Source organism: Podarcis gaigeae, assembly GCF_964106915.1.
Source record: "Podarcis gaigeae genome assembly, chromosome: 10".
NCBI lineage: Eukaryota > Metazoa > Chordata > Lepidosauria > Squamata > Lacertidae > Podarcis > Podarcis gaigeae.
In genome coordinates, this window is record NC_139686.1 from 43,726,718 (window position 1) to 43,754,697 (window position 27,980).

Below are 27,980 nucleotides of genomic sequence, written 5' to 3' on the forward strand. Positions count from 1 at the left end.
ACCTGAAATGTCAATTGTTATCAGTTATAATGCAAGCATGCCCGTGCAAAATTACCTTCCATTATTTACATAAATGTAACACAGTCCGGAAGGGGTTGGGGGTGAGGAAAGGTTATTTTTACTCATTCCCCACCCCTCTGGCAGCTCTCTAAAAGGCTGCTCTGGAGGCCTTGGGGACCCCAGAAAAACGTGAGAGGTGTGGAAGGTTACAGGAGGGAGAATTGTCAAAACTGCCTCTCACATTATTGGCAGCAGATGTCTCACCTTTTATGACTGTTAAGTTTATCTTGTTGAATATGATCTTTCTTAATGAGGAAGACAATCCTGCACACTGTTATAATAGGATAGACTAGTAATTTCAATAAATAACAATAAAATAAAATAAAAATAAACCCTACTGTGCACATACAAATGCTTGCTGATACCTTTAGAAGCTCCCAGACCTGCTGTCGCACTTAGAGTGTCTAGCACATTTCTGTGAAAGTAACTTACACCAGTTCTACTGAAACTTAAAAAAAAAAAATCACAACTAAGATCTAAAGAGAAATATACATACATGCATACACATGGAAGCCACACCATGTAATGCTCTCCCCATTTCCAGCAACAACACATGTAGATATTCATTAAATTGTGTGAGGTTCTCAGTATCATAAAATGGTATTCATTAAAAGAAATTCTCAGAAGCATATTCTATGCTCTGTGTACAACATAATGCAAATGCCAAAGCTCTATGAGGGAACAAGGGCAAGTGGTTCAAAAATTATTTCCTGTAAGCAGGAAATGAAAGCCTACAGCTGCTGGGCCTTGAATTGTTGGCATTTGCAGAATGGGCTCTTTAGTTATTAACTGATAAAAGATAAGCACGCCGGTGATATTAAAGCCAAGGACTGAAGAGATTTCACCTTCTGATTTATGAGCTCATAACTGAAAGTTGCGCCAGTTCTTTCATGTTCATGCAGCAACAACTCTCCTTCCTCTTCTAAAGTGACCAAGTCCATATATACAACATTTGCTTTTAACTCATTTTGGATTTTGGTTTTCACCCCAGAAAGAGACATCTGAGAAAAACAATCCTTCACAAACCCTAGGAAGCAATTTCTGGCAATTCCCCACAGAAATATGAACACCCCTAAATCTGTTCCAGGGCCCCCACACCCTCTGAATCTAATTTTGAAGAGTTGTGGGGTGCTGTAGATGAGAGGAAAGAATTGCAAAAAAATAAGAATTAAAAAATCACATCCGTCCCCCACATGCTGACGAATTCACCTCTGGGAGAGAACTGTCACCCCTTAACATAATAATTTCCTTCCGCCCCTCCTGCAGCAACCCTGATTAGCCCAATTTACAGGCCAAACAAAGACAAAACATGGCAAACGCAGGGGAATTCCTAGAGTCCAGTCATGGTTTGGCTTGTATGTTGTCTGTACCAGGGCTGTGATCTCTCCAAGAATGCTCAAGTTAATACTCAGATTAGGCGGCTGCCTTACAAAGATGACTTTCAGCAGGAACCCACATTGCCAAACATGATGCAATTCTATTGAAATCACTGAAACGAAAGTGCTTTGGTTGCGTACACAATTCCAATGATTTCAAGGGGACAAGACGACTCAACTCTCTCCTCATTTTTGCCACCGGTCAACTGCAAAGTGTTCTGCCAGAAAAAAGTTAGATAGCTCTTCACTGTATACTTGAAATCTGTGTGCAAATCCCTGAAATCTAGGAAGGCTTTTCCCCACACAAGATTCTCTTAATTGTTTTAAATGAAAAACATTAAGTAATTTTTGCATTTTATTTCATAATATGAACAATGGTTCTCAGGAACAAATACAACTGAATCTATGTCAGATCCCACATTACTATAAAAATGGAAAGAATGGTATCATATAAGCATAGAGTTTTCTCATATGTAAGTCATTTATTAAGGACAATGGGCACAATCCGCCATAAGAATCTTCCGTTCTATCTGTGCCCTCCATGGGAGCTTATGCAGAACTACATGAGGGAAACACACCCAACATAATTAGTATTTTGCATTTATTTTTAACTGCTTTTATTTAATCAAGTAGTCTAGCATAAAGGCAGTTGAAGCTGATTTTTTTTAATCAGTTACGATACTATTCAGCAAAGAAACGTTATTTGTTAAGTAAGCGAGAAAGCCATTGTAAAAGTATTTCAGAACCTGAATATAGCCTTAAGAAAAAAAGATTTTTCAAAAATAGGCAGGTTTACAGTTATGTATTAAAATTTGGTCAAAATTGCCTGAATGAAAAGCCAAGTTTACTTAGTCAAAAATAGATTTATCCTTTAATACTCACAAGTTTGAATATGTAACTAATTTATACATACATATGTATAAGTGTAGAGGTGTTAAAATGTAAAAATGTACTGTTCAGCCAACCCCCTGGATTACAAAATTCAAGATCAGGGAACTGCACAAATGTAAATCTTCATTGCAAATCTACATTCAACAACCACAAATACTTAACAAGTGTTTTTGTAAACATTTGAGAAAGGACATAATCCTTTCATTTACAAAGCACTGTTTATGAAGTTAGCATCTTTTCACATAGGAAATAGTATAGAAGACTTTTGAATCTTATGATATCCAAGAACCATCCATGCTCAAGACTTCTCAAAGTCAAAGTGATACAGAAGCATTTATTTCCATGCCATTCACATTCATCTGATTTCCATTTTACCAAAAAGGAAAAAAATGCACTTGGCTACAAAAGTATTAAGGAATGTTATCTGGGGGAGGGGGGGAAGGCTACTTTGGTAGAAGAAACTACAAAAATAATTAGGTCATGTTGTAAAGCTTTGATGTAAGAGTATTACAGTACATGATCTGTTTTCCAAATCTTTAAAGCTTAATCAAAACAAAAACTTAAATATCCACCTCAAGTGCTTGAAAGAAACAAAACAGGTATAATAAAGTGTCTCTTCAAAAATGCAGACAAATAATTGTGCAAGATTCAATCTGTCAGCATGGTTGGGGTCACTTGCTCAATACTTTCACTTGTTCCATTGGCAGCAGCAACAGGCTTGGAGATATTTGGATAGGCTGGCGCAGAGTGACTTATTCCACCAGCAGTTTCATCTTCCCCAGTGTCTGAATCTGGTGTTGTTGCAGCACTGTTCTCTAATCCCAAGATCTCACAGACGGCTTGAGGCAATTCCTATGAAGAAGAAAAAATGTGGCACATGTTGCTCTTTTAAGTTATTGCTGCTGTTCTTTAAAGTTAACATGCTAAGTACACAAGAAGCATATCCTTAAATGCATGTAAGTTTGAGCTAAAATATGCCTTTTCTTAATTCTAGAAGGAAAAGATGTTCAATAAGCAGTTTTAGGATGACTAGAAAATCCGTATCATTTAAAATTGGTATAGATAGATTTCATTTTATCTCTAGGCACAGTACCATTCTGAGTATTGCAGCAGTTTATGACATCATTATTTACTTCTTAAATTTGCATGCTACCTTCATTCGAAGGCATCAGAGGCGACACACACCGCAAAGGGTTTGTTTCAATAATTATCAACCTGGTTAAATCTCATTTGTTTATGCAAAGTTCATAAAATATGCTTGACTTTTACCTTGCAATTTATCATCTGCATAGAAACAGCTTCTGCTTTGCAAAGTACGTCTTCAACATCCATTTTCATAGACAGTTCATTGATATGCTAAAACGGAACAAAAAGAATGACGAAGTGCAACCAAGGATGTCACGCTAAATGCACAGCTTTCTGAGCCATGGAACTTTGGCTCCTAGTGTTAGCATAACCTTAAGTAAAGAAACGCTAACTTGATTAATACACGCGCATAATTAGCATCTGGTTAAGATTGCAATATGTAAATTATGTCTGCTACTTGGATTTGTAGTTCCTCAGCACTGCACCTCCCCTGGCTCAGGGGCAACCACCCAACAAAACCACCATCTCTATGCAGCGATGCTGAGAAGAGTAGAAAAAGTCTGGAAGAGACTGCTATCTTCCTGCACAATCCTCAGTAGTCTAGGATAGTTTTGTCTTGAATTGTGGGTTGTTATGTGTTTCTGTGTGTGGCCTCTCCTCACACCATAACCTGAAGCCAAATCACTAGGTCCAACTGGAGCTTCCTATTTCTACTGGAATCCTCTGACCTAGGATAGAGACTCTCCTCCCTGCAAGAGAGGGGAGTGGTTGTGGGCGGGAGCCCGAGCACTGCCCAGCAGGGGGCGTTGCCCCCTGCCTCCAGCTCACCTGGCTGGCGCTCACGCCCCCCAGGTGGCCACCCAACCAGGTGCCGCGGTGGGGGCGTGTTCAGCAGCCTTTTGCTGCAGCGCCAGCCTTTCCCTGGCCTCATTCCTCGTCGTCGTCCCGTCACGAGCCACCCACCCTCCACTCCCTTTTAGTTAGGGCTTAGGTCATTGGCCTTGCTATGGACCTTAGGTTGGTCGCCCTGGTTGCCCGGGGGGCCTGGTAGGAGTTTTTCCATTTGGCAATAGGCTTTTTGGTTTTTTCGCCTAACTCGTAGCAATCGTCACAACTTTTGTGGTATTGGTGGGTAGGTTAGGCATTGGAATAATGTGTTGTGGTGTGTCGAAGTGCTAGGTGTGGCCATCGCCTATGCCTTCAATTTTTAGGGGTATTCCGTTAAAGGAATCTGGCGGTCGTGTATTCTGTCCGATGCCTGCTTGGCGGGAGGCCATGGCACGACCCGCGGTGACAGCAGGGGTGAGCCTATAGTTGGATTAGCATCAACAGGTGATGAACCCCTGGTGAATAAACCCACTTGTTTCGATCCAATGCCTAAGCCAAAACCTTTTCATTGCTGTAATCAATAAAGTTGTGGCCTTTTCTAGCCCATTAACCTTATATCACATGTCCTTGTGTCTTCATTTCACTTCGCGGGGGTCGGGCCCTCGAACCACAACTCACCGATTTAGCACTTAAAACAGCCTCAGTATAAACAGTAAGTTCTCTTAGCTCTGAAAATCAAACAACCAGTCTATATACTGTATGAAAACTCTGCTTCATATTACTTTCTCTCAACTTGATGAGTTAATAAATTACTAAGATCTACTAAGCTACACCGAGCATCTTTCATCACAGTAGAAATGTGGCCGAGAATTAACATTTGTTCCATCTCACATAAGATTGCATAATGAAATGCTAATAGTATTCAAATACAGGAAACAAAGGCTAGAACATAATTTGGATCTAGAGTAACATGCAACAGATACCTTCAGTATTTCATTGAAGCCATAATGCTTCTCCATAATTTGCTTCTTTTCGGATTCAAGGATAGCGCAACAGATGAGAAGGTGGAAGTTCTGACAAGGCAAGTCTGTCCACATTACCTAGCAGAATATTGAAGTTGCTGATGAATCAAGAACTTGAACATGATGCCACAAGTGTAAGGTACTAAAAGGTTTTAACAGTCTCCCCAAACACTTATTTTTCTGGCAACTTACAATTACATCAGAGGAGGGGGGGGGGATAGTTTTCTAACTTATTATATATTTCAGTAGAGGTTGCCAGCTAATTAAACTATTATCTAGACAGAAAAACATAATAGCTTGCTTAATAACTATCTATAATTAATTTCATGCTACATTCTGAAGATCTTGACAAGGGCAAATGGTAGAGCTATGTCCTGATAGCATCTGTCACCCTCAATGAATTTCAGATATTTTGGGTGGATCCTTCAGATCTTCATGCCTCACTGAAAATCAGGATCAAAAAACCAGTACAGTCAAACCTTGGAAGTTAAACGGAATCAGTTCCAGAAGTTCATTCGACTTCCAAAACATTCAGAAACTAAACCACAGCTTCTGAGTGGCTGCAGGAAGCTCTTGCAGCCAATCAGAAGGCGCAGAAGCCCCAACGGACGTTTGGGTTCCAAAAGAACGTTTGCAAACCAGAACAATCACTTCCAGGTTTGCGACGTTCGGGAGCCAAAACATCCACATTCCAGGACTTTTGGGATCCAAGGTCTGACTGTAGAAGTGCAGTGGAATAAATGGGTTGACTGACTTAACAGAATTATTCAGGAATAAGTAAGTTTTCAGGACTCTTAAAACTGGAATATGGAAATACACTCTATACTTCAGAAAAAAAGGAAATACAAACTTTGCCTACAGTGACTAGGTTGTATTTGCCAGGAAACTGGGTATGATGCCACCAGTTGATATTCTGGGCAAGTCACCTTCTTAGTGGTAGCAAAAGTGACAGACCCATGCAGTAGCAGATCAGGAAGTATTGGAGCAATTAAGTGGGTCCTAAGATTGTTATTCAAAGCTATAAGCCAGGTGTGGCTAGTCTTCTTTGGGCTAAGGGCTGCACTGATCCATAACCAACCCACAAGAGTGGTAGCAATAAATATATTTTAGAAATTTAATGGACAAATTTGGGGAACAGCCAAAAACCTTTTGGCATAACAGTATCATAGCAGGGACCTATAATTTTAAACATTCTCTTGTAATTTAATTTTTTTTTTAATGGAAACATTTGAGGGGGCTGTGAGGGACCTACAGAAAGCCTTTTGGCATCATTGTGTGGCCCCATTGGAGTGGTCAATTAAAATACCATAACACATTGTTATATTTTAAAGGTAATAAATGGTGGAGGGAATTCTTGAGATGCCATGGGGAACAGACGTATGGCCCATGGATTAGCCACCCTGTTGTAAGCAGAGACATTTCCTTTCACCCTGGTATGCTTTGTGCATTTTTACAAGTTTACATGGTGTTGACAGTAATGAGAACTTGGGAGCTATTATTCAATAGCACCTTATAAGACAGTGTGCATGCAGGAGAAAATCCTAACTAGGAATAAAAACATAACAGTTGTGAACAATAAGGTGCTAACTTTAAACTGCTCTCCCTCTCTGAAGGTCCTCAAGCAGAGATAGGGCAACCATCTGTCGGATGGCTCTTTAATTTTTAAATTAAACTTTAATTTAAATTAAACTTTGGAGTTTCTCCACCAAGCAGGGGATTAGACTAGTTCATCTACAAATGCTCCACCAGTATTTAAGAGCAAACCAGAGAGGATAAGTCTCCCCTCTTGGTCAGCTATGAACATCCTCACCCACACAGCCAGCTGGCAGAGTCAAGGCCCAAGGGCCACACTCTTGCCACCTCTAGATGCCACTGTTTATACATTGCTTTAACATGATTCAGTTTAGCTAAATTGTATGTATTTTCCTCCAGAACCCTCTTTTCAGCATTGTAGGCAGTAGGTGCTAAAATAAAAAGCCATTTCTTACCTCCCATAAGCGAAGAATATCTTGAAAACTGAATTCTCTTTTAAATCTTATTAGAAGCCACCGGAAACAAAAATAAAGGTATCCTGAATCTTGAGATTCTAAAACAGTTTTTAAAAAAGAACATGAACAAATATATCTTTGACAGAAATGCTGGTTGTGAATCGCTTAAAGTGTGTTTAATATACAATTGATGTTCCATCTAACAGCTATGCTGGCTACAATTGCTTACAAAAAGTTAGTTTGTTCTAGAGTTTTTTGGGGTGGAAAACTGAGGAAAATATGGACCATAATTTCATTTGTTTGCTTCATTTATATGCCACCTTCTTCTCCAAAGAGCTCAAAGTGGCACACATGGTTCCCTCCCTCCTCAGTGAATCCCTACAACAACCCTGTGAGGTAGGATAGGCTGAGAGATTGTGGTCCTAGTCAAGTCTCTCTTGGAACATCAATTGTCAGTGGAAGTGCCCCACAAGACGAATGCCTCGCAAAATGAAAAACGCGCAAGACGAAAGGGTTTTTTCGGTTTTTGCGTCGCTTCGCTAGACAAATTTCCCTATGGGCTTGCTTCGCAAGACGAAACGTCTTGCGAGTTCTTGCGAGTTTTTTTCCTTTTTCTTAAAGCCGCTAAGCCGTTAATAGCCGCTAAACCGCTAATAGCTGTGCTTCGCAAGACGAAAAAACCACAAGACAAAGAGACTCGCGGAACCGATTAATTTCGTCTTGCGAGGCACCACTGTACATAATCAGTGGTAAGTTGTTCTGAGCTGTCATACATACCCAAGTAACTGCAAAATCCACTATCTAGCAAGCGAAGTAAAGTACTCAGATGAATTAGCTGTGTCTTCATACCCTGCATTTGCTCTTCAAAATTCTGGTGCTTAATGGGAAACAAATTGAAACAGCATCTAGAATATTTTTATTCTACATGAGGGCCAAAGTGAGTATTAAATAAAAACAAATATATAATAACAAAACTAAACATTAATGTGATTTTGGTCTGTTGGGATGCTAACAGCATTCCATGCAGCTCACTTTCAAGATCAGATATGGGTTTGATAATTTTCATTGATTGAATTAAGCCAATTAGAATAATATGGAGTCCAATGAGACTGGACACCTTCATCTGCCCCACCTGCAATAAAATAGGTCTCTCCCATATTGGTCTCTACAGTCACAGCAGGCACTGTAATTCTTCAACAGTTTGACTTTACCCCTGAAGGCACACTCTTCCATTGTCTCTCGAGACAGATAGATGCCAAGAATAATTATTATTTACCTACCCTTCACCCTAAATTCCCAGGGCAGGTTACAACATTGAAACACAGCATTATCTTTATAATTATGGAACATACATTTCTTGCTTATATATCTGCTGCTACGCTGCAAGAGAAATGCTACATAAATTGCTAACAAAAGTTTAATGATAAACAGAAGTTACAGAAATAAGTTACACTGAAACGGTAACTGAAGTTAACAACAGGAATGAAGATGAAAAGACTTACCATTTGATCCATGTACAATGCAAAGCACCAAAAGGCATCAACTTCATTCTCCATCACATATAAAATCGGAGAAAGCAGGTCACTCATTCCCTGAACATAGCCTTGTATCAGAGAGAGAGAAAAAACTGGTAATATGTGGCAAACTGTACTCAAAAGTCTGAAAAGTAACTACTGTATTTAGTTTCTCCCATTCTCTTCCAAAACTACCGTATTTTTCCGCGTATAAGACTAGGTGTTTTGTTTGGTTTTTTTTAAACCAAAAATAGGTTTAAAATTGGGGCTCGTCATATACACGGCTAGAGCTAAGGGGTGTTTTCTTAATTTGGAGTCCCCCAAAATAGGGGGTGTCTTATACATGGGGGCATCTTATACATGGAAAAATATGCTATTTGTTGAAATAAGCATACAGGCAATGGAAACTTTTTGATACATTTATTTGATCTCCAAAATCAGGAGTACACAAGTACAGAAACTAAACAAGTTTGTTGCAGGTCCCACTTGTTGCAACCAATGGCAAAACACATAATTAATTTGGGCGTCTAAGACAGAATGTACATCAAGTCTTCTCTGAAGGGTAATTACAATAAGTTACACTAGATCAGATACAGTAGTACACATACATAAGTAGGATCCTACTTACCCAAATCAAAGTCATACATACAATAGGTCATCAAAATGTCATGAAGCAATATCAACCCAGGATTATCTTGACCTTCATAAAACTTGTTTGTTCGGTCTGTTCTGTTTACATCTTTTTCTGAAAAACAGCACACAGATTTAATACATTTTCAAAACAGCTTCTGCTAAGCCTATATCTAAAAAATGCAGGATGCTCTTCAAATTTCCAATTTCTCAAACACTGTGCTGAGCTTTGAAGTGCCTAGTAAAGACAACTAAATTCAGAGGGTGTCATTTAAAATGCATTAAAGCTGCTTTTAAGAGTATTTAAGACAAATTCTTCCTGTCTCAAATAAGATGATTTCTTATAAGCAGATTTCCGAACACTTAGAAAACGGTATACTTTTTATAGAAACCTCCTGATTAAAATGTAAAACATTTTCATTGAATTAACACACGGCAGAGTCTATTTGAGATATGTTAAATGTAAAACGTCACTCAAATGTACTAGATATGCGGTGTTACATTAAACTTAATGGTGAGGAGTTGATATGCAATCAAGCCTTTAAGGTTTAATTGCTTGGTTTAGCATGAGAATGTTTTATTAGGACACTCCATTTCCCCATGTTTCTTTAATTGTTACTGAAGTTAGTTTACCTCAAGGGTCGGCAAAGTTTTTGTGGCTTGGGCCGGTTCACGGTCCTGCAAACGCCACGGTGGGCACGAGTGTGTGTGCGCACGCACACATGTGCAAACACTATTTCCGGCGCTCCTTCTGGCGCGGAGGAGGCATGTGCAGCTTCCCATTGGCTACAGGAGCTTCCTGTAGCCAATGGGAAGCTGGCCAGCATCGCAGAAGGTGGTCCGCCGTCTGCTCTGTGCCTGTTTAGCGCAGCTCACGGGAGCTGAGCGAGCAAGCGGCGGGGGTCCCCAAGCGGGCGGTGGGGGTCGTTGGGCTGGTTAAATGACCCCCATGGGCCGCTTGTGGCCCATGGGCCATAGGTTGCCGACCCCTGGTTTATCTGCTCAGTCTCTGAGCATATACTGTATAGTTTTACGCTACTGTAACATTCCACACACTATTAGAATCTGATTAAAATGCGTTGACTAAGCTTGTTGTGCGAATCAAATCTAGCTATGCTTTTTCAAACAGCAGAAGCATGTGAGGACACAGAGAGGATTTTGAAGCCATTTTGTACTGCTGCACTGTGCTGAGCTAAACCAGGACTTTAAGAGTTTGTGGTAAGTGAATGTGCTGAACCATGAGTCCTGCCTTAGACTACATGCCAAGCCTAACCCTGGTTTAGCTCAGCACCGGAGCAAAGAGGACTGGACAGGAGCAAAGTACCCTACTGTGCAAACTATAAGATCATGATAGTAAAGCTATGGGAGAATAAAGCTTCTCGTCTACATTCAACGCTGACACTTCTAATACGTTTTGTGTTGTATTAAATGGAAAAAAAATTAAAAGCCTTCAAATGCCAAAAGCAAGAACATTAACTATTTCTCCCCTCAAAAGCATATCTCCAAGTCAAATTTCAGTATTCTGAATGTGTGTCTGCTTTCAGTAGCAAAATACATGCTTGTCAGTAGGAGAAAGTGGCTAAATGAAAGAAATTTGGAAAAGCAGCAAGAAGGAAAAAGGTTGGATGCTCCTCCCTTTTTGCTGCTTTTAAACTAAAAATATTACTCTGCTTCTTGCACTGGTGTGACTGCATGCCTGCTGTGATGCACATTAAACACACAACTTAGCTTTCTGGTCTCAAACTTTCCCACTTGCCTTTAAGAGGTAGTGCTAAGGTTATAAAGCATTTAAAATGTTTGCTGTTGATAGTTAGAGCAGAGAATAATAAAGTTTGATGTTAGTTTTAGTTTATAACAGGTTACTAAAGCATATGGTCAGCAACCTATAGAAACTTATTTAAAGTGAAATCAAGTTCAGCACACACTCAGCTTTCTTTTATTTCAGTCAGCAGCAAAATAAAATTGCATCAACTACAAGGATCAGAAAAGAAATGGCTGCACAGCATGCATGCTGACTTCAAGAGGAAATTAAAAACATTCCTGTTTATCCAGGCATTTGGTGACTAAAATACACTGTTTCATGGCAGCCCTGAGATCACTGGTTGAAAGAATGGTGAGTTTGTTTGTTTGTCTCATTTTTATTCATTATTAAGCCTTTTATTATGATATTTGTCTTCTGTTCACAGTGGAGGACACAGAAGAGAAAGAAGCCATGAATCCTAACACACTGAACCTAACAGGTCATAATTTTGTTACAGAAACAATGTCTAACAAACATGGTGGATAATTGAGGTCACCTCGATTTTTTTAAAAAAGGAGTAAAAGTTTATCACTAACATATCTCTTTGCCTTCTATGTTTCTTAAAATTACCTATAAGACTTCTGTAGTCCCTCAATCTATAGTTTCTTTTTTCTTGTTCTTCACTGACAGATTTCCACTGAAGCTTCATCCTGAAATACTCATCTCTGAAGAAAAAATGATAGTAGTAATGATATTCGTAAGCAGTTGTCTTGCAAGTATGCAAAGTTTACTCCACAATATGACATTGTTTTAAGGGAACTGTACTTACATTTTCCTTTTCTGTATATTTGTTCTTTCTTCCCTAGTACTGTGCCAAGGGTAATAACCCAAAAGAAACTTCCAGACTTCCTTTCTCAAAGCATGACAAAGGCCCTAAGCAGAACATAATAAAATAGCAATGGCAAAATCAGGAGCTTTATAAGAACAACTTTATTCAAATCCTGTAGTTGTGCAGGAGCTAACATTACCTAATTTTATTGCAACTGTTTCCTACGTTTGATTTCCCCTGGTCAACTTCTTTTTAGGATGCTCATTAAGACCTAACCTTTTATGTTTGTTTCCCCGCCTTAATATTTTTCTGCATTATGTTTATAAACGTAGCATTGAAAAAAAATGAAGTTATCAACCTGGAGGTTAATTAAATTACATGTTTTTCTACAACATCCCCCTTTTTAAGCTCCCAGCCTCCTTCCCTCTCATGCCACATCTTATTGACATGCAGATTCATAGGTCTTTGGGCAGAAACTTACATTTTCTAAATTTATCTGAAAGCTTTAAGTGTAAATACTGAAACCATTTGTCTTTTAAAGCTATTACTCTGAAATATCTATAACACACTGTTCAGGTTAAATTGAAGTCACTGTGGGAAGGCAAATCTTAAAACATTACAAATAATTTCCAATAAGTTCTAAAGGTAGTTCTATTTGGCTTTACCTAGAGCCATCTAGAAAAGATTTAAGCAAGTGGCACTATGCACAAGGATGCGATGTCTAGGTGTTGCTGGACTCCAACTCCCATCAGCCCCAGGCAGCATGGTCAAGAAAGAGGAGAGCTGTACTCCTACAGCACCCTGAGGGTCATGAGTTCCCCCTCTCAGCCTTAGGGCAAACTCCTTCAAGACACCCATGTGCTATCAGCGGCTATGGAGTAAAAACCTAAGGCCATAGTGGACTTCATTTAAACCTTAAACTAAGGCTAGCACATCCTCATTTCTGTCCTAAAAGATTTGCATTCTTTATTTGCTAAATTCTTATTTATGTATTGTTCACTCCAACGTATTTTCACATAACTCTGCCTTATTCAGTATTGGCCACTCAAGGACCAGTCCTGCAATTGGCAGTATTGACACACATGAAAAGTAGTGAGCTTCTCCAAACATGGCATTAGAAATCCATGGCGTGGAATCACTGCTTTCAAAACAGAACTTCAAGGGTTTATATATCAAACATGGCTAGCTGTGTGGTTGGACTAAAACTCCTATCATCCATGGTTATGGGCCATGCTGGCTGGGGTGGGTGAGGGTCGGGATCCAACAACTTCTGGAGGAATACAGGTTAGCTACCCCTGATTTGATGGTCAGCTGCTTCGGAGTATTGCTATTTGCATGAGTCAGAATTTCAGTTAACCTTTTCTGGAGGGATAACCAAATACATGTACCTGCTAGCTACTGTCATAGCAATAAGGAATCAAATACCGTATTGGCCAGAATATAAGCCACACTTTTTTTTTTTGCAAATTCCGACTGTGAAAAGTTAAAGTGCGGCTTAAATTCGTAACCTTACAAAAATTGGCTTTTATGATATTGCTGCTGAAATAGACATACGGTATAACGGAACAGGTGTGAGTGCCTGTGGAATTTTAAGAGAGTGGCTTATATTTGGGTATTGTCTTTTTTCCTTTTCCCTCTTGAATTTTAAAGGTGCGGCTTATATTTGGGTACGGCTTACATTTGGGCGAATACGGTACAATTTTTAAAGAGATATTCTAAGATATTACCCCTCTGAATATCATCTGTTTCATGGAGTCAGCATTTAAGATTCTCCCTTCAGAATCCATATTCTTAGTCCATTCTTCAACCGACACTGGTTGTCTTCTGTTCACTTCGGGTCGCTTTCCTAAATCAATCTAAAATATGCACCAGAAAAGCTGTTAAATTATTGCCAATGCACTAATTTTTATCTTAAAACCACCCTCGCTATCAAGAACGCTTACTCGTGTAATGACTTCAAATCCTGGTTCTTCCTGCTGATTTATTTTCAAGCCTGGTATAGCATCGCTAAAGAAGTCTGCCATTTCTGATGGAGGCCGCTGCTGAGTTGCGGGGTCACTTCCTCGTAAACTATCAAATATATAGTTGGTCACTTTTGAAAATCTTCCCATTGTTGCTGTGTAAGGATCAGTCTTCAGTTTCTGAGAATGGCACAGGGGTAAACAAATTCTGAAATGGCTCACACAAATTTGTTTTTTAAAAAATTCTGATAGTACGACATTCATTCTCAAAAGCAAGCTGCCCAAAGAGTAATCACTGATACAAGCTGTGTCCAAAGGGCTACAGGAAGCTGTGAAAAATGCATCTCCAAAATAACGCATTACAGCCTCTTTCACCAGTTCGGTGTTCCCACTGGGAAGAAGGGCAGGATACTAATAAGGACATTTTAAAAAGAAATCAAATACATACTTCATTTTGTACAGAACACATGGCAAAGAAAAATAAGGATCTGCCAGCATGAAAATTCCCAGGGTTGAAATTTGGTTTCCTTCAATAATTGGGCATTTAAAAATCTTGAATATTAAACTGAATATTAAACAAATAGGAAATCACACAAACCTCTAATAAACCATATGCTGGTTCATCAAGGAGATTTTCAAAGGACTGTGAAATACTCTGGCAGTTCACAAGAATTCTCTTGTCCTGTGGAGATCTGTGAACAAAAAGAAACTATTTTCCCTTCTAGAATCAGAGTCTTTCTTTTGGGAAATTCAACAATATAGCCATCACATTTGAGAAAAGTGAATTCATTGTGCAATATTTTAAGAGGATTATATGTGTGCCTGTGCACACAGAAATATACGGAAAGAAGACATCACTATTAAAAAAGTTGAAAGTATTTGATTGCCACTTCAGGCTTATTCAGGAAATTAGCTGGTTGGATTCACTATTACTAGCTTCTGAAACAAAACACCATTACATTTATTCATTGTTACCTGGAACACCTACCACCTATTCTGTTATTAAAGATAAGACTTTTAATAAATGCTATCGCTTCCCAGTGCTGGCATGGAAGGATGCAGCATTTGTGCCAGAGGATATGAAATTCAACAACAGATTGCATCTTAAAGTCAGAAGAGTCGATATAATCAGTCTTGATGACACGGCTGTTAATAAACCAGAACTGAGGTTTGCTAATACAGCCCAAAAAGCAAAGGTTGTGATGCGTCATACTTAGCTAACCCATCAGAATAAGAAAACCTCTTAAAGATACTTCCATTTTAATTAAACTCATCCTGAGTAATATTCACAATAAATTAGCATCACTTTATTTGCTATGAGCAGTTATTTACGATATTGTACCAAGGAAATATTTTTCAAGTAATATTAAACTGAATTCAGAGTCTTTAAAAAGAAACTTTGAAATCCTACTTACTCTCTTGTATGCTTCCATTCTCTAATTAGGCATTACTTGCTTGAAACTAAAAAAAGCTTCTGTCAGATTTGAGTGCCAACTAGAAAATGCCTACTCATTTAGAGTATATTTTTAAGAGAAGTTAGAAGATATCCAGTCATGGTCTGGGACTAAATGCAAGATGTAGGAAACAATCTCAGTCAGTCAGATATTTATTGTTAGTAGCCAACGGCCTAGGTTTGTATTTATTCAGGGCATCACAGAAATTCCCTCTTCCCCTCAAACCACTCACTAGTTGGTACTGTGATCTTAGGTTTATATACTACTGGAGAGCTTATCGTAGGTGAATTGTTTATTACCAGTCTCCAAAAGAAATTATTTATTTCCTATTACCTGGATCACTCATTTTGATCCAGCAGAGCCAACAGAGAAATATCATTGAAGAGATTAGTCCTGAAAGCAGGAAGGGTCAGATCTAGGAGATGCAAGTGGTAAGAGAGGGAAGACTTTAGGGGCCTGGTCAATTGCAAATTCAAGCCTAGCGCAGCTACAGGGCTGCAGTGACTTCTCTATAGGATATTTTTACAATAAGGATGTTTTGTTTACAGAAGCCTGGCCACCAGCATCTGGAGAAGTGTCTCTGAACTAAGCTGCCATTCTTGGAAAACTAAGAAGCGCTGCATTTGGATTTCCTTGCAGCTTTTCTGCTAGCTACAGCCACTGGGCAGAGGGAGAAAAAATGCTGGGGTGTTCTATTTTGCACCCCACCTTCTCCCTACTGTAGACAGCCAGCAGGAGAAGGAGAATTTAGTATTTCAGGAGATTCTGTACCTGCCACTCCTTTCTCCCATATGTAGTGTTACCTGCTTGCTATAGCTTGGGCTGTCATCTTAAAATCATCTGTGTATGAGTTTCTGTGCAAAATGTCAACTAAAAATGCACCTTTTTACCCTAGTTTTTGACACTTGAGGTGTATATTTTTAATATTGTAACCTGCCCAGGGACCTTAGGGTGAAGGGCAGTTAATAAATGAATAAATGCATCCTGTAGTAACATTACAGGTTCCTCGCAGAGTTTCTTTTTAAAATCACAACTTGAGCCTATTGATGTGTTTAAAAACTATGACTAGAAGCATTATTTATTCACTGGCTGGCTTTTAAAAAAAAAGTTGATCAATTCATTAGGATGGCTATGCAAACAGTAAAGCTAGAATAACTGACCAAATAGACTCCTCACAATGAATACTTACTCACAGAGCACCACATATTTTCTAAGGGAATGAATCAATAAGGCGCTGTCTCCATGATGGAAGTGAAGAGCTGGGAGGACAACATCATCCTTTAAGCAGAATACCAAATAGGACCATCCCATTCCTTCTTTGTTTTGCTTAATGGACTTTAGATCTGCTAAACTGAACAGGAAGGACCACTTGTTCTCTCCATTTGTGTGAACAGCAGCATCTAATGGGGGAAAGAGTATGTTATTTTCTTGATCTAAAGCCAATATGCAATGCATAGCACTGGAATTTATTAAAACTACTTCCAAGAATAAGTGCACTTAACATCATGGTAGCACACATTTCATCCAATCCTTCTGTGTGGCTAGCTCCACCACTATTAGTGGTGGTATGCCTTCAGAAAGCACCAGGCTTATTCTCTGGTAAAAAGAATTTGAAGTGGGAAGGCTGAAAAAATCCCCTGCCCAAGATCTTGGGGAATCATGTCCATTACTCTCTATCTCAATGAACAGGGATGGAGCAATGGTCTGAAAGTAAAACGCAGTTGATATATTCCTATGCAACTTGACTAGGATCTGAAAAACTGAAGTACAGTGGTGCCTCGCAAGACAAAATTAATTCGTTCCGCAAGTCTTTTCGTCTTGCGAGTTTTTCGTCTTGCAAAGCACGGTATCCCATAGGAATGCATTGAAAATCAATCAATGCGTTCCTATGGAAACCGCCTTCAGACCAGGTCCGGGGACAGTCTGTCCCCCGACCTCTTCTGAAGGCCGGTGGGGAGGCGAAAGTCTTTGCTTCCCCCCGCCTGCCTTCCCGGGACAGCGGAGACTTCTCCGCTGTCCCGGGGCGATCTTAAAATGCTGGCAGGCGGACTTCCGGGTCGGCGCCATCGCCGAATGGCGGACTCCCTCCGAGCTCCGGAGGGAGCCTGCTTGGCAGGGGCTGGGTCCTACCGCACCGGCGATGCGGGGACCCTTAAAAACCACGGCCAGAGGAGGCCGTGGACATGGAGACTCGGCTGGCACCGTTAGCGCCCTCCCGACTCGTGAAGGAGCCTTTTTAAAGGCTACGGATCGGGTGCCGGGGAGAAGCGTGGTGCTTTGAGTTCTCTGCTATCCCTGCCGAGCGCAGCCGCATGCCATCCGGCGGAGAGCGCTGACTTCTTCTATTGAAAATTTGGATCTAAAGAAGAACCCGTGAGTAATTGGAATATGGACTAAAAAAAAAAGGGATAAATTTTTAAAATTTGGAGCGAACGGGGGAGGCGGAAAAAAGGAAGTCAGCCCACCCCTAAATTGTAGAAGAGCCAAAACAAAGGACTGGACAACTAAGATCGAGTGTAACCTTATTTTGCCGAATTAGCAACTTCGCGAGGGAAAATTATAAGATTGAGCTGGAGGAGAAAAGTGGAATTGTTTTAAAAAAGCAACCCCCCCCCCCCCGGAATCCCTGGAGCGATTCGTGAAACTGCCTGGAGAAGAGCAATGGAGGTTTTGACAGCTGTCAAAGAGCTGTCAAAAAGGAAGATTAAAATAGAGACTTTGTTATGAGGACTTTGCCGGTTACATTTGTTATAAATTGAACATAAACTGCTTTAAATATGGACTAACAAGTTACTTGGACTGGTGGATGTGATTCTGGAAGGGAACTTTGTTACTGTAATCCATCTAGAGGAGCTGAGGGATATTGCATGTGTTTTTGACAGGAAACTTGAACAGTTGAATGGAACTTTTAATCTCCTGGGAAACTGCAGGAATGGAACATTATTTTGTCTACAGAGGTTTACACACTACAGGAAACAATGGAACTATTTGTTGAAAAATGAAAGGAACATGATGCAATGCTTTGCTCCTGAATAACAAGCCTCTGCAGAGACACTAGAACTTTTGGAAAAAGAACATTTCTGTGGGAGAACAGAGAAACAAAAAGGAGGAGAATGATTGACAAGACTAAGGAAACAACAAGAACTGGACAGAACTGGGAGAGGGAACATTTGGGATATCCAGGTTTGACAAGCATATGGAAACAAAATTGGAGTTTTTACTCCTGGATATAAAAACCTGGATAGAAGAAATGGGCCCCTTTTTTGATAGACTCCTTCTATGATTGGACACTCATAATTAAAGACTGGCAAAGAACCAGAGGGATGTGGGCATAGTGTAATGTGGGAACTCCAGGAAGATATTAGAAGTAGAGGGTTAGGTGAAACGCAAAGGGGAAAGAGGGGAGGGAAAGTTGGAATCCAAAGGTTGTAAAATCACTACTCATATTTATTTTATTTCCATCTGTACTATGTTTGAAAGGGGGGAACTCGTGGAAGGGAATAGATCGATCTTAGGGGATGGGAATTTGGATAAATTGGGTTACTGATGATGAGTGTAATTTGGGGATAAGAACTTGTTGAATTTAATTGCTTATTTGGAAGATTTGGAACACAAGAGGGGGTAGGGAGGGGAAGTCCTGGTTATTGGCAAAAAGTTTATAAATTGGATTTAATTTGTTTTAATTTGTTTTAATTTGGAAAACCTTAATAAAAATTATTATAAAAAAAAAAATTAAAATGCTGGCAGGCGGCAGCGAATGCTTCGCTGCCACCCGCCAGCATTTTAAAAACCCCGGGACAGCGGAGGACTTCTCCGCTGTCCGGGGCGATCTTAAAATGCTGGCGGGCGATGAATTCTCCGCTGTCTCGGGGCGATTTAAAAGCCCCTGAGAAGGCAGGCAGGGGGGACAAAGACTTTTGCCCCCCGCCCGCCTTCAGAAGAGGTCCAGAGGGCTCTCCAAGCTGCGGATAGCAGCCTGCTGCCCCGCACGAGGGGCGCTCTTAAGCAGAGTGCCCCTCACGCGGGGCAGCAGGCTGCTATCCGCAGCCTAGGCGGGAACTCTTCTGAAGGCTGGCGGGGGAGAAGGGCTTTTCTTCCCACCGCCAGCCTTCAGAACAGCCTGAAGAATGCTGTTCTGAATGTTGGCGGTGGGGAGGAAAAACCCTCCTCCCACCGCAAGCCCCGGGAACAGAGGAGAAGCCCTTCGCGCCTTGTCCTCTGTTCCCTGACCTCCCACCGCAAGCCTTAGGACAGGTCCGGGAACAGAGGAGAAGGCGCGCTGCGCTTCCCCGCTGTCCCCGGAGATTTCCCTATGGGCTTTCGTCTTGCGAAGCAAGCCCATAGGGAAATTCGTCTTGCGAAGCCGCTAAAAAATCGGAAAACCCTTTCGTCTTGCGGGTTTTTCATTTAGCGAGGCATTCGTCTTGCGGGGCACCACTGTATTTATTCATTCTTCTCGCCGAACCAATAGCATATACCCTATCAAAGACATATGGTAAAAACTGTCATTATTAGAAAAGAACCGGCACTAATTTAGTTCATATTATAACATTAACACCCAAAAGGGGAAAAAAACAAGTATGCTACACGCACAGCTGGCTCTGGAGGCGACTGAGAATTCCCAGGTAAGTTCCACCTTCTATTGTGTGGGCAGGGTGGCCAAATCTCCTGGCAACGCCTCCCCAGCCAGGATAGGATAACGGGCAGAGGTAGGCGGAGACCTCCAGGTGTCCAGCTGGAGGGGAGGCGAAGCCAGGCTGTACCACCAGGTTCAGCATAGGTCCAGGGGAGCTGCGTGCGACCACACAAAAGGTGCCCCCATTTGATGTGGGGAGCTGTCATTACCTGCTACAGATGGAAAAATTTCAGAGTGCATTATTTTACACAAATTCACCCCACATCAGAGTGTTAAAGCCCACTACAGACAGATGATCAGCACTATCAGATGAGAGGAGCTCCACAAGCAGAGCAAAAGGTTTGCAGCTTTCAGCTGCACAAGGAAAGGGGCCCAACCCAGTGGTTTCTTCCACATGTAGAAACCTCAGTGTCTGGGATCATCCACTGGAATAGCTTATATGTGTTTATCCACAGTATTCTTCATTTACCTCCATTTGACTGTGGTTTCTTTTTAAAAGAGACTGTGTTGACCATATCCCATTCTGCCTCGTAACTGTTCGGATGTTCTGTTCCTCGCGGAGTCTTCTCTTTAGGAGTCTGTGCCCACTCAACAACAGAACTGGAATCCTAAATAAGATATCAAAACATTCAAAAACAGTTTCACTTGCAGCTAGTGATTAATAAAAATAGACACCCCCCAATATTCCTGTTGTTGTTTTTTATTTTTAAAAAATCCCTAAAGATCAGTATAAGTACCCGTGCTTTTAAATTTGTTCATAAATGTTCTAGTATTAAGGGTGAGTAGTGCAGTAGCCAAGCTTGACAACGATAGCAACTTGTTCAGGGTGGTTAAAAAGGAATTATAAAGAGCTCCAAAAGGATCTCTCCAAACTGGGTGAATGGTGAAAAAAATGGCAAATGTAATTCAATGTACTGGTAAGCATATGTAAAGTAATGCACATTGGGGCAGACAATCTATGTTTCACATATATGCCCATGGGTCTTAACTGGTAGCAACTAACCAGGAATGAGACCTTGTGGTCATGGTGGATAGCTCAATGAAGATGATGACCCACAGTCCAGCAGATGTGAGAAAGGCAAATTACATGCTAGGGATCATTAGTTAAAACTGTCAATATTGTTATACACATCTATGGTATAACCACACCTAGAATACTGTGTACAGTTTTTATCTCCTCACCTCAAAAAGGATTATAGAGTTGGAAAAAGATTCCAAAAAGGACAACCAAAGTGATTGAGAGAATGGGGCAACTACCCTTCTGGGAAAAATTGGGATTTTTTAGTTTAGAGATAAGATCAGCAAGAGATGGCATGATAGATATCATGTATAATCATGTCATGTATACAGATTCTTAAGTTAGAAGGGGGAAGTCATAGGATAATGTAATTAAAGAACTTAAAAATGGCATACTCCTTGCCTTGACAGTTCTATTAAATTAAATTTAAAAACAAGAACCACCATATTTATCCTTATTAGGAGGGGAAGATTGGGACAAAATAACAGTATTGATGGCAGAGTCAAGGAACATGAGTTTGTAATTTAAAGCAACAGATTTGGATTGATTATCTTTCACTGATCACTATCTAGAGAACATACAACATATTACTCAAATATTTTTATACTAGAAAATGTATAAAAGTACTGTACAGGTCATAACCTACCTTCCATTCTTACTGATGGTCTCCATTAAGGCCATTTGAGCCAAATAAATGTCTCATCCCCATTTCTTAGTTATGCGTATTTTCCATTTGCAATGGATGGATCTCAACCAATACACTCAGTTTTATGTACCAATATTAATAATAGCATTTTTAAAAAAGCATCCATCACATAAACAGATCAAAGATCTATGGATCCTGTACCCCACAATCAGATAGTACAATTAGGCCTTTATGTTACTTTACCATGTAACAGCTATGGCTTCTGAGAATCAAAGGAAGATTTTGTTTTACTTTTTTAAAAATCAATTTTCCAAACCTTTCAAAAAAGATTGCTGCAAGTAATCAACATACCTTTCTAGCATATAGTATATTAGACGAATCTAATGAATCATCCAGTGATCTCCAATCTACTATCACCTCAGTATCCTACAACACAAATTATGCAATTATTCAAGTGACTCAATGCCATTAAGGTTTTATTTTTTTTATTTACAAAAATAGCCTCCATTTACTTTGCACACTATGTATTTTGGTCAGTAAGACAATATCTTTGCAGGATAGAAAGGCATAAGGTAAAGTCACAAGAAACATAACACACAAAATATTGATTTAATACCTTTTCTATGACTCTCAGTATCCCAGATAACAAACAATCCTGATCATCACTGTTTCCACTGGAGGAGTGAATGAAAACTCCTTCCTGTTCATATACAACCTAAAAAAAAAAAAGTTAAGCAAAGTTGTTTCTTAAAAGCATTTTCTGACAATTTGCTATCCTGAACTGGTTCTGGGGGCAGGTCCAACCCAACCTGAGGACTTCCAATAGGGCAGAGGTGGTCCTCTATATGTGGTCCTCTATATGTTGTTGGACTCCTACTACAGCTACAGCCAGTACTGACGATAGTCGGGGTGATGGAAGTTTTGATCCAACAGCATCTAAAGTGCCACAGGTTCCCCACTTCTGAATTAGGATGACAAGACCTGTTCTTCTCAATATGTGACACAATCATGCAAGAAACTGGGTAAGATTTCTGTTACAAGAGGCTATGGTCATGCCTCCTCATATGCTGATCCAGACAGGAAATTAAACAGAATTACATGTTTGCAATGAATACTGCATTAGAAATCAGAAACAGAGAAATAAATATGAAAATATTAATGCATCAATAACTACATCAGCTTCAATTACCTTCATTCACAAAGGGAGAAACCAATACTGGATAAATGGCAGGCAAAGTGTGGGTGAATTGGTCGCTTTTCAGACAAACTATAGATTTAGTGTTATAGATTTAGTGTTATATGTAGAAGCAGCAACAAGCCTTGGACTCAAACTCCTCTTTCAAATTCCTCTCTTCCTCTAGCTCAGTCAATCAATGACATCAGAAGCATCCACTTCTACTTCAATCATCATTTTTCATTATATTCAAACTGCAGGGAACTCCAATTAGGTATAAGCTATCATTTGTTCAAACAACCCAGGATCAAACCACATTTTATTGTCCTGGCTTGTTAAAACACCCGTAATGTAAACCTGGGGCTATGAGAAAATATGCAACTCTCAAACTAACTTCATGCAGACTGCAAAGATGGGGTGGCAGAGAAACTGTACAATCTTCCAAATTCCACTCACTTTTGTCTCTGGCTCTACCCAGTATTGGCTATAGTCCTCCTGGTCAACTGGTCTTCATACAAAAAGGTTCCACAAGCTCTGAATAGATTAAAATAATAAGCAGGTGTTCTGATCTCCTCATGACCACACTGGAGGAGACAGCGTAGAGAAGTGTTTGAGTCGAAGGGTCACTATTGCTTGTGCATACAACACTGGACCGTTGCTTATATCTTAACCAGGAAACCAACAACTAAAGATGATGTGGTGGAGGGATAATGAAGGAAGGCAGGTGAGTGACTACTGAGTGTGTGAGTGACTAAGACATAAAAGAAATAATTTTGCTGAAGCAAACTGAACAGAAGCCTGTAACAAAAATTAATGCAACTCTTCCTAAATAAACAAATGCAAAAAAATCAAGAATACAATGTACAGTGGTACCTCGGGTTAAGTACTTAATTCATTCTTGAGGTCCGTTCTTAACCTGAAACTGTTCTAAACCTGAAGCACCACTTTAGCTAATGGGGCCTCCTGCTGCCACCGCCCCGCCAGAGCACGATTTCTGTTCTCATCATGAAGCAAAGTTCTTAACCTGAGGTACTATTTCTGGGTTAGCGGAGTCTGTAACCTGAAGCGTATGTAACATGAAGCGTATGTAACCCGAGGTACCACTGTTATTTATATTATTAAATTTGTATCCCACTCTTTTTCTTCCTAAGGAGCTACCTCTATCCTATGTAGAAAAGCATCCCAAAGAGAGCCTGTTGGGCCATTGCAAAAAGCCCCAGCTTTCTGCCTACTACAAACACACACACACACACAAAATTTTCAGCCTAGGAAGAAATCTGCATAACTCAGAAACTTGCTTATTGCCTGCATGTGACTTGGCAGTTGGTCCTATAAAGATATTAACATACATACTGTTAACTTTGAATGTACAGGAAGGCTCAAATGCATGCTCAACTATGAAGGTCACTTTGACCAATCACTGTCTCTGAGCCCAACTCATTCAAGGCAAGAATAAAATATATTTGGGAGTGAAAGACCACATATGCCACTCCAAGCTTCTTTCAGGAAAAGGATAAAATGTAGCAAATCAAAAAATAACAAACAGAGCAAATTAAATCACAAATTCTACAAATTTTGAAGCAGACAGCCTCAGCTTTCACCGTTACCACAACTGTATTATTTGTCACAACTGTTTTCAAAAGTATCTTTATTCTCCTTCGAAAGCATTACACTGATACTTTGTGTAACCAAACAGAACAAAATGAATCACTGCAACAATCCAGAACGGCAGTTTCAATGTAACAGTGATAGAAGGAAAAGCCGGCTTCTGCTGCCTTTTCAAAATAGACCAATTATTAATTTAGTGTTCTTATTAAATTCACTTGCACCTCTGCTCAGGTAGGTACACTATCAAAGCACTTGTAGGTGGTTGCATATGAACAAATATATCAGCTAATTAAACTATTCATGCAGTAAACAGGAATTAGGTTTCACTTAAACTTGTCGTTATTAGGATAGTGGGACGAACAAAGAAAATGTAGGAGACTACTTTTTAATTTCATTCTCTAGCACAAGGCACTAATCAGCTAATATACACAAGATTTCAGGCAGAGATTACAAGATAATTGAGAGTAGAAGCATGCATGCCTCAAGGAATTTAGAAGGAAAAAAGGTGTACATACAAAGAGCTAGGAAACGTAATGTAAAATTAAAGTCCAATACAAAATTGGCCTTGGGGCAGCAAACTAAATTATACATATACCTATACCTTCCCCATGTTTTTCAGTCTTGCTGCCCTGAGGAAAATGAACTTTTCTGTTATAATTTCCCTCATGTTAAATTATAACATCCTGGATAAAGGTTTTTCACTAGGAAACATGTACAATCCTTTCTATCCTCTGTGAGTCTTAAAGAGTTAGGTCACTCGTGGTTGATTCATTAAGGCAACAGGGGCACTGCCCCGCCAAACTCAGTCTCTTCTTAGCCAGCCCTACCTGCCTACCTTGTTACTTGCGACTGGTCCAGCTTATTCATTGGCACTGGTTATGATCTTCATTCTCCTTAGCCTCAGTGTTGCCCTTAGAGCAGTGGTTCCCAGTTAGGGGTCCAGCGACCCCTGGGGGTCCAGGGCACCATCCCCTGCCAGGGACTCACTTATCTTGTTAATTGCACAGTGAAAGCCACAATGGTGATCCATGGATCACCCAGCCTCTGCTAGCAACCAGTGCCTGCTTGCTGCCAGGGGAAAACTTGTGAAAGAGTTGCTGGATGGCAAGTGAGCTGGGATTACCTCTGACACAGTTTCTTCTGGCTCTTGCAATTAGAGGGGAGAGCCAGCGAGAGAGTGCAAATGGCCTGCTCCACAGGGCAGGTTCACATGCTTATCATTCTAAAAATGTAAGGGATCCCTTCCCCTTGCTCTCTACTTTTTAACGGAAAAGAACTAAAGAACTTCTAACTGCAAATTTTATGGTCTTTTTTTTTTACCTAAAATTCTTTGCTTATTAGGGGCCATCCCACATTTTCTTCAAAAAAAAATGCATTGCACAGGTAACTACCATAGAGTTATCAAAATTTTCAAAAGTAGCGGGTCTGTGGCTTAGCTTTTGAAAAATAGGGAATCCTCAGTAATTAGCTAATTGGGAACCACTGCTTTAGAGAATTCAGCAGGAAGGATAGAGCAAACTAGAATTTGCTCTGCCGGCCATTGGCTCTGGCTCCACCTACTGTCAATCTCCCTGCTTTCCACCCCACCAATACCATGGGCACCAGCCACCCCTGGGTTAAGTACAGAAATACACAGCTCTATCAATCTACAGCTACAAAAATCCTAACTTCACTTCAACAGAGAGGGTCTGAATTTTGAGTGACTGATCAAGAAAGAATTCCAGGGTTAGTGGTGGATAGCTCAACAAAAATGACAACTCATTGTGCAGCAGCAGTATTTTTATTATTTTTTAATGGTGAAGTTATGCTACAGATAAGGAAGTGAAAATAAGACAGCCATATCTCAATACCTTATATAGACCTACAGCACAGCCACATTTAGAATACTATCCTTTTTTGAGACCACAATTGCACACAATAATAATTGAAAAAGTGAAGAACATGGCAGCCAAAATATTCAAGAGCCTGAAGCAATTTCCCATCAAAAAGGCTAAGGAATTTGGGGCTTTTTAAGTTTTGGGAGAAATGTGAATAATGGGGAACATTATATAAGATTATAAAATAATGCAGGGTATGGAGGAAGTGGAGATATATTTATCTCACTTTTATAATACCAGAACTTACAAGTCATACAATGAAGTGAATTAGAGTAGATTTATGATAAATAAAAGAAAGTACCTCTCCATATAACATGTAATTAACATATGGAAGCCAGTGTGCTGAAGTCTCAATGCTGTCTTGGAAATGCAACATCAAATGTGTCTAAGTCACTTCTCCAAATCACACTGTTAAAGCAGTCATTGTGAAAAGTACACCACTGTAGTGAAAGATTACCTTCTATAAAAATGCCCCTGCTCCTTCAGTGTTTCACATCCTGACATTAAAATCACCACCAGGTCATCAACCTGCCATATTTCTCAGCTGCACTCTTGACTGCCCTGCCTCTTAAGAGCATTTCACTTTACAAGACAGCCAGTTAACCTCATGAATCATCTTACCAGAAAATAATAATGACACTCTGACAGTAAATGTCAACCACAGTAAATTTTAACAACGCAACAGCTGGTTCCTGATAACAGTAGTTCAAGAGCTTTTAGTGACACAAGACCGATTTAGTTTGGCTTCCTAATAGGCTTTAAAAAACAAAAGCAAAAAAACTCCTCTTTTGGACACAGAGTACAAGAAGTGAGAAAGCAGCAAAAGGTTTGGACAGGCTTCCTCTCCGGGAATGCTGGTGTAAAGCGGCTATCTTGTAAAACAGGATTAATAATTGAAAACTGTAAAAGGAGGAATGGCAGCGAAGGCTGTGTAAATTATTCAGCCTTAAGAGATGTTTTCTTCCGAGGAAACACGCGTTGCCTGCCACCTCCAGCCTGGAGGGTTTCACGCAGCCTCAGCGCAGTAGCACAACCCCTGGCCTTACCAATTCCACGTGTAAGAATCTTACCTCTCTCAGCCAATCAGGTTAAGAAACAGCCCGCCTCCCGCCAAAGACCCCCCCCCTTCCTAACGGCCCACCGCCAGCCAAGCCAAAGGCCTTTCCCCGCACCGCCAGGCAGGAGCACCGAGTCATTCCCACCTTCTCTCCCCACCGCCCCCGTCAACTGTGCGGTATCTGGGGGTCAGCGAAGGGAGAAGCAGCCTCTCCCACCCCCGGAGCCCCTCAGGGAACCCTCCCAGCCGCCACTGCCTCCCCACAGCGGGTCAAAAACTCCCTTCATCCTCCCTTCCTCTTACCTTTCCGCTCCCAGGAGCCGCCATGTTGGCTACCAGTGTTTATGATGACGTTGCTCTCTTCACGTGCTCCTTAGCAGCTCCACAACAACTCCCCGCCCGGCCCCGCCTCGGAGGGACGCATGCGCACCGCGGCGGAAAGGGAAGGCGGGGGAAGCAGCGGGAAGGAAAGGAGAAAAGGGTTCTGCGCGCTAGGTACCGGCGGAAACCGACGGAAGTTGCCGAACGGGCGAAAACCATGAATCCGGGCGGCGGAGAGAGGCTTCGATTGGATGACGTCGAGT

General features: G+C 40.6%; 1 protein-coding gene across 2 annotated transcripts; it reads right to left on the reverse strand.

The window, feature by feature from the left end:
* Positions 1–1,778: 1,778 nt before the first annotated feature.
* TBC1D15 (TBC1 domain family member 15) lies at positions 1,779–27,954 on the reverse strand. 2 transcript variants are annotated; one of them, XR_014555354.1, is made up of 17 exons: positions 27,700–27,954; positions 22,297–22,395; positions 22,032–22,106; positions 20,486–20,624; positions 16,570–16,780; positions 14,525–14,618; positions 13,909–14,106; positions 13,693–13,821; positions 11,966–12,069; positions 11,767–11,861; positions 9,394–9,510; positions 8,754–8,854; positions 8,029–8,128; positions 7,252–7,349; positions 4,920–5,341; positions 3,597–4,158; positions 1,779–3,179 (listed from the first exon to the last, which is right to left on the reverse strand). XR_014555354.1 is itself a non-coding variant. In XM_083699245.1 (17 exons), the coding sequence occupies exons 1-17, from the start codon at positions 27,721–27,723 to the stop codon at positions 2,976–2,978; spliced, it is 1,992 nt and encodes a 663-aa protein (XP_083555371.1). In that variant the 5' UTR covers positions 27,724–27,954; the 3' UTR covers positions 1,779–2,975. The 2 variants fall into 2 exon arrangements, 1 of the variants encoding a protein (XP_083555371.1); XM_083699245.1 differs by having other exon boundaries at positions 3,597–3,683; positions 5,225–5,341.
* Positions 27,955–27,980: the final 26 nt, after the last annotated feature.

Excerpts from the sequence above, each read along its gene's own strand:
- TBC1D15 (XM_083699245.1), bottom strand. The coding sequence starts at position 27,723 with ATGGCGGCTCCTGGGAGCGGAAAG. Across the intron at positions 22,396-27,699 it reads CGGCTCCTGGGAGCGGAAAG|GTTGTATATGAACAGGAAGG; the intron begins GTAAGAGGAAGG and ends TTTTTTTTTTAG. Across the intron at positions 20,625-22,031 it reads ATATACTATATGCTAGAAAG|GATTCCAGTTCTGTTGTTGA; the intron begins GTATGTTGATTA and ends TATCTTATTTAG.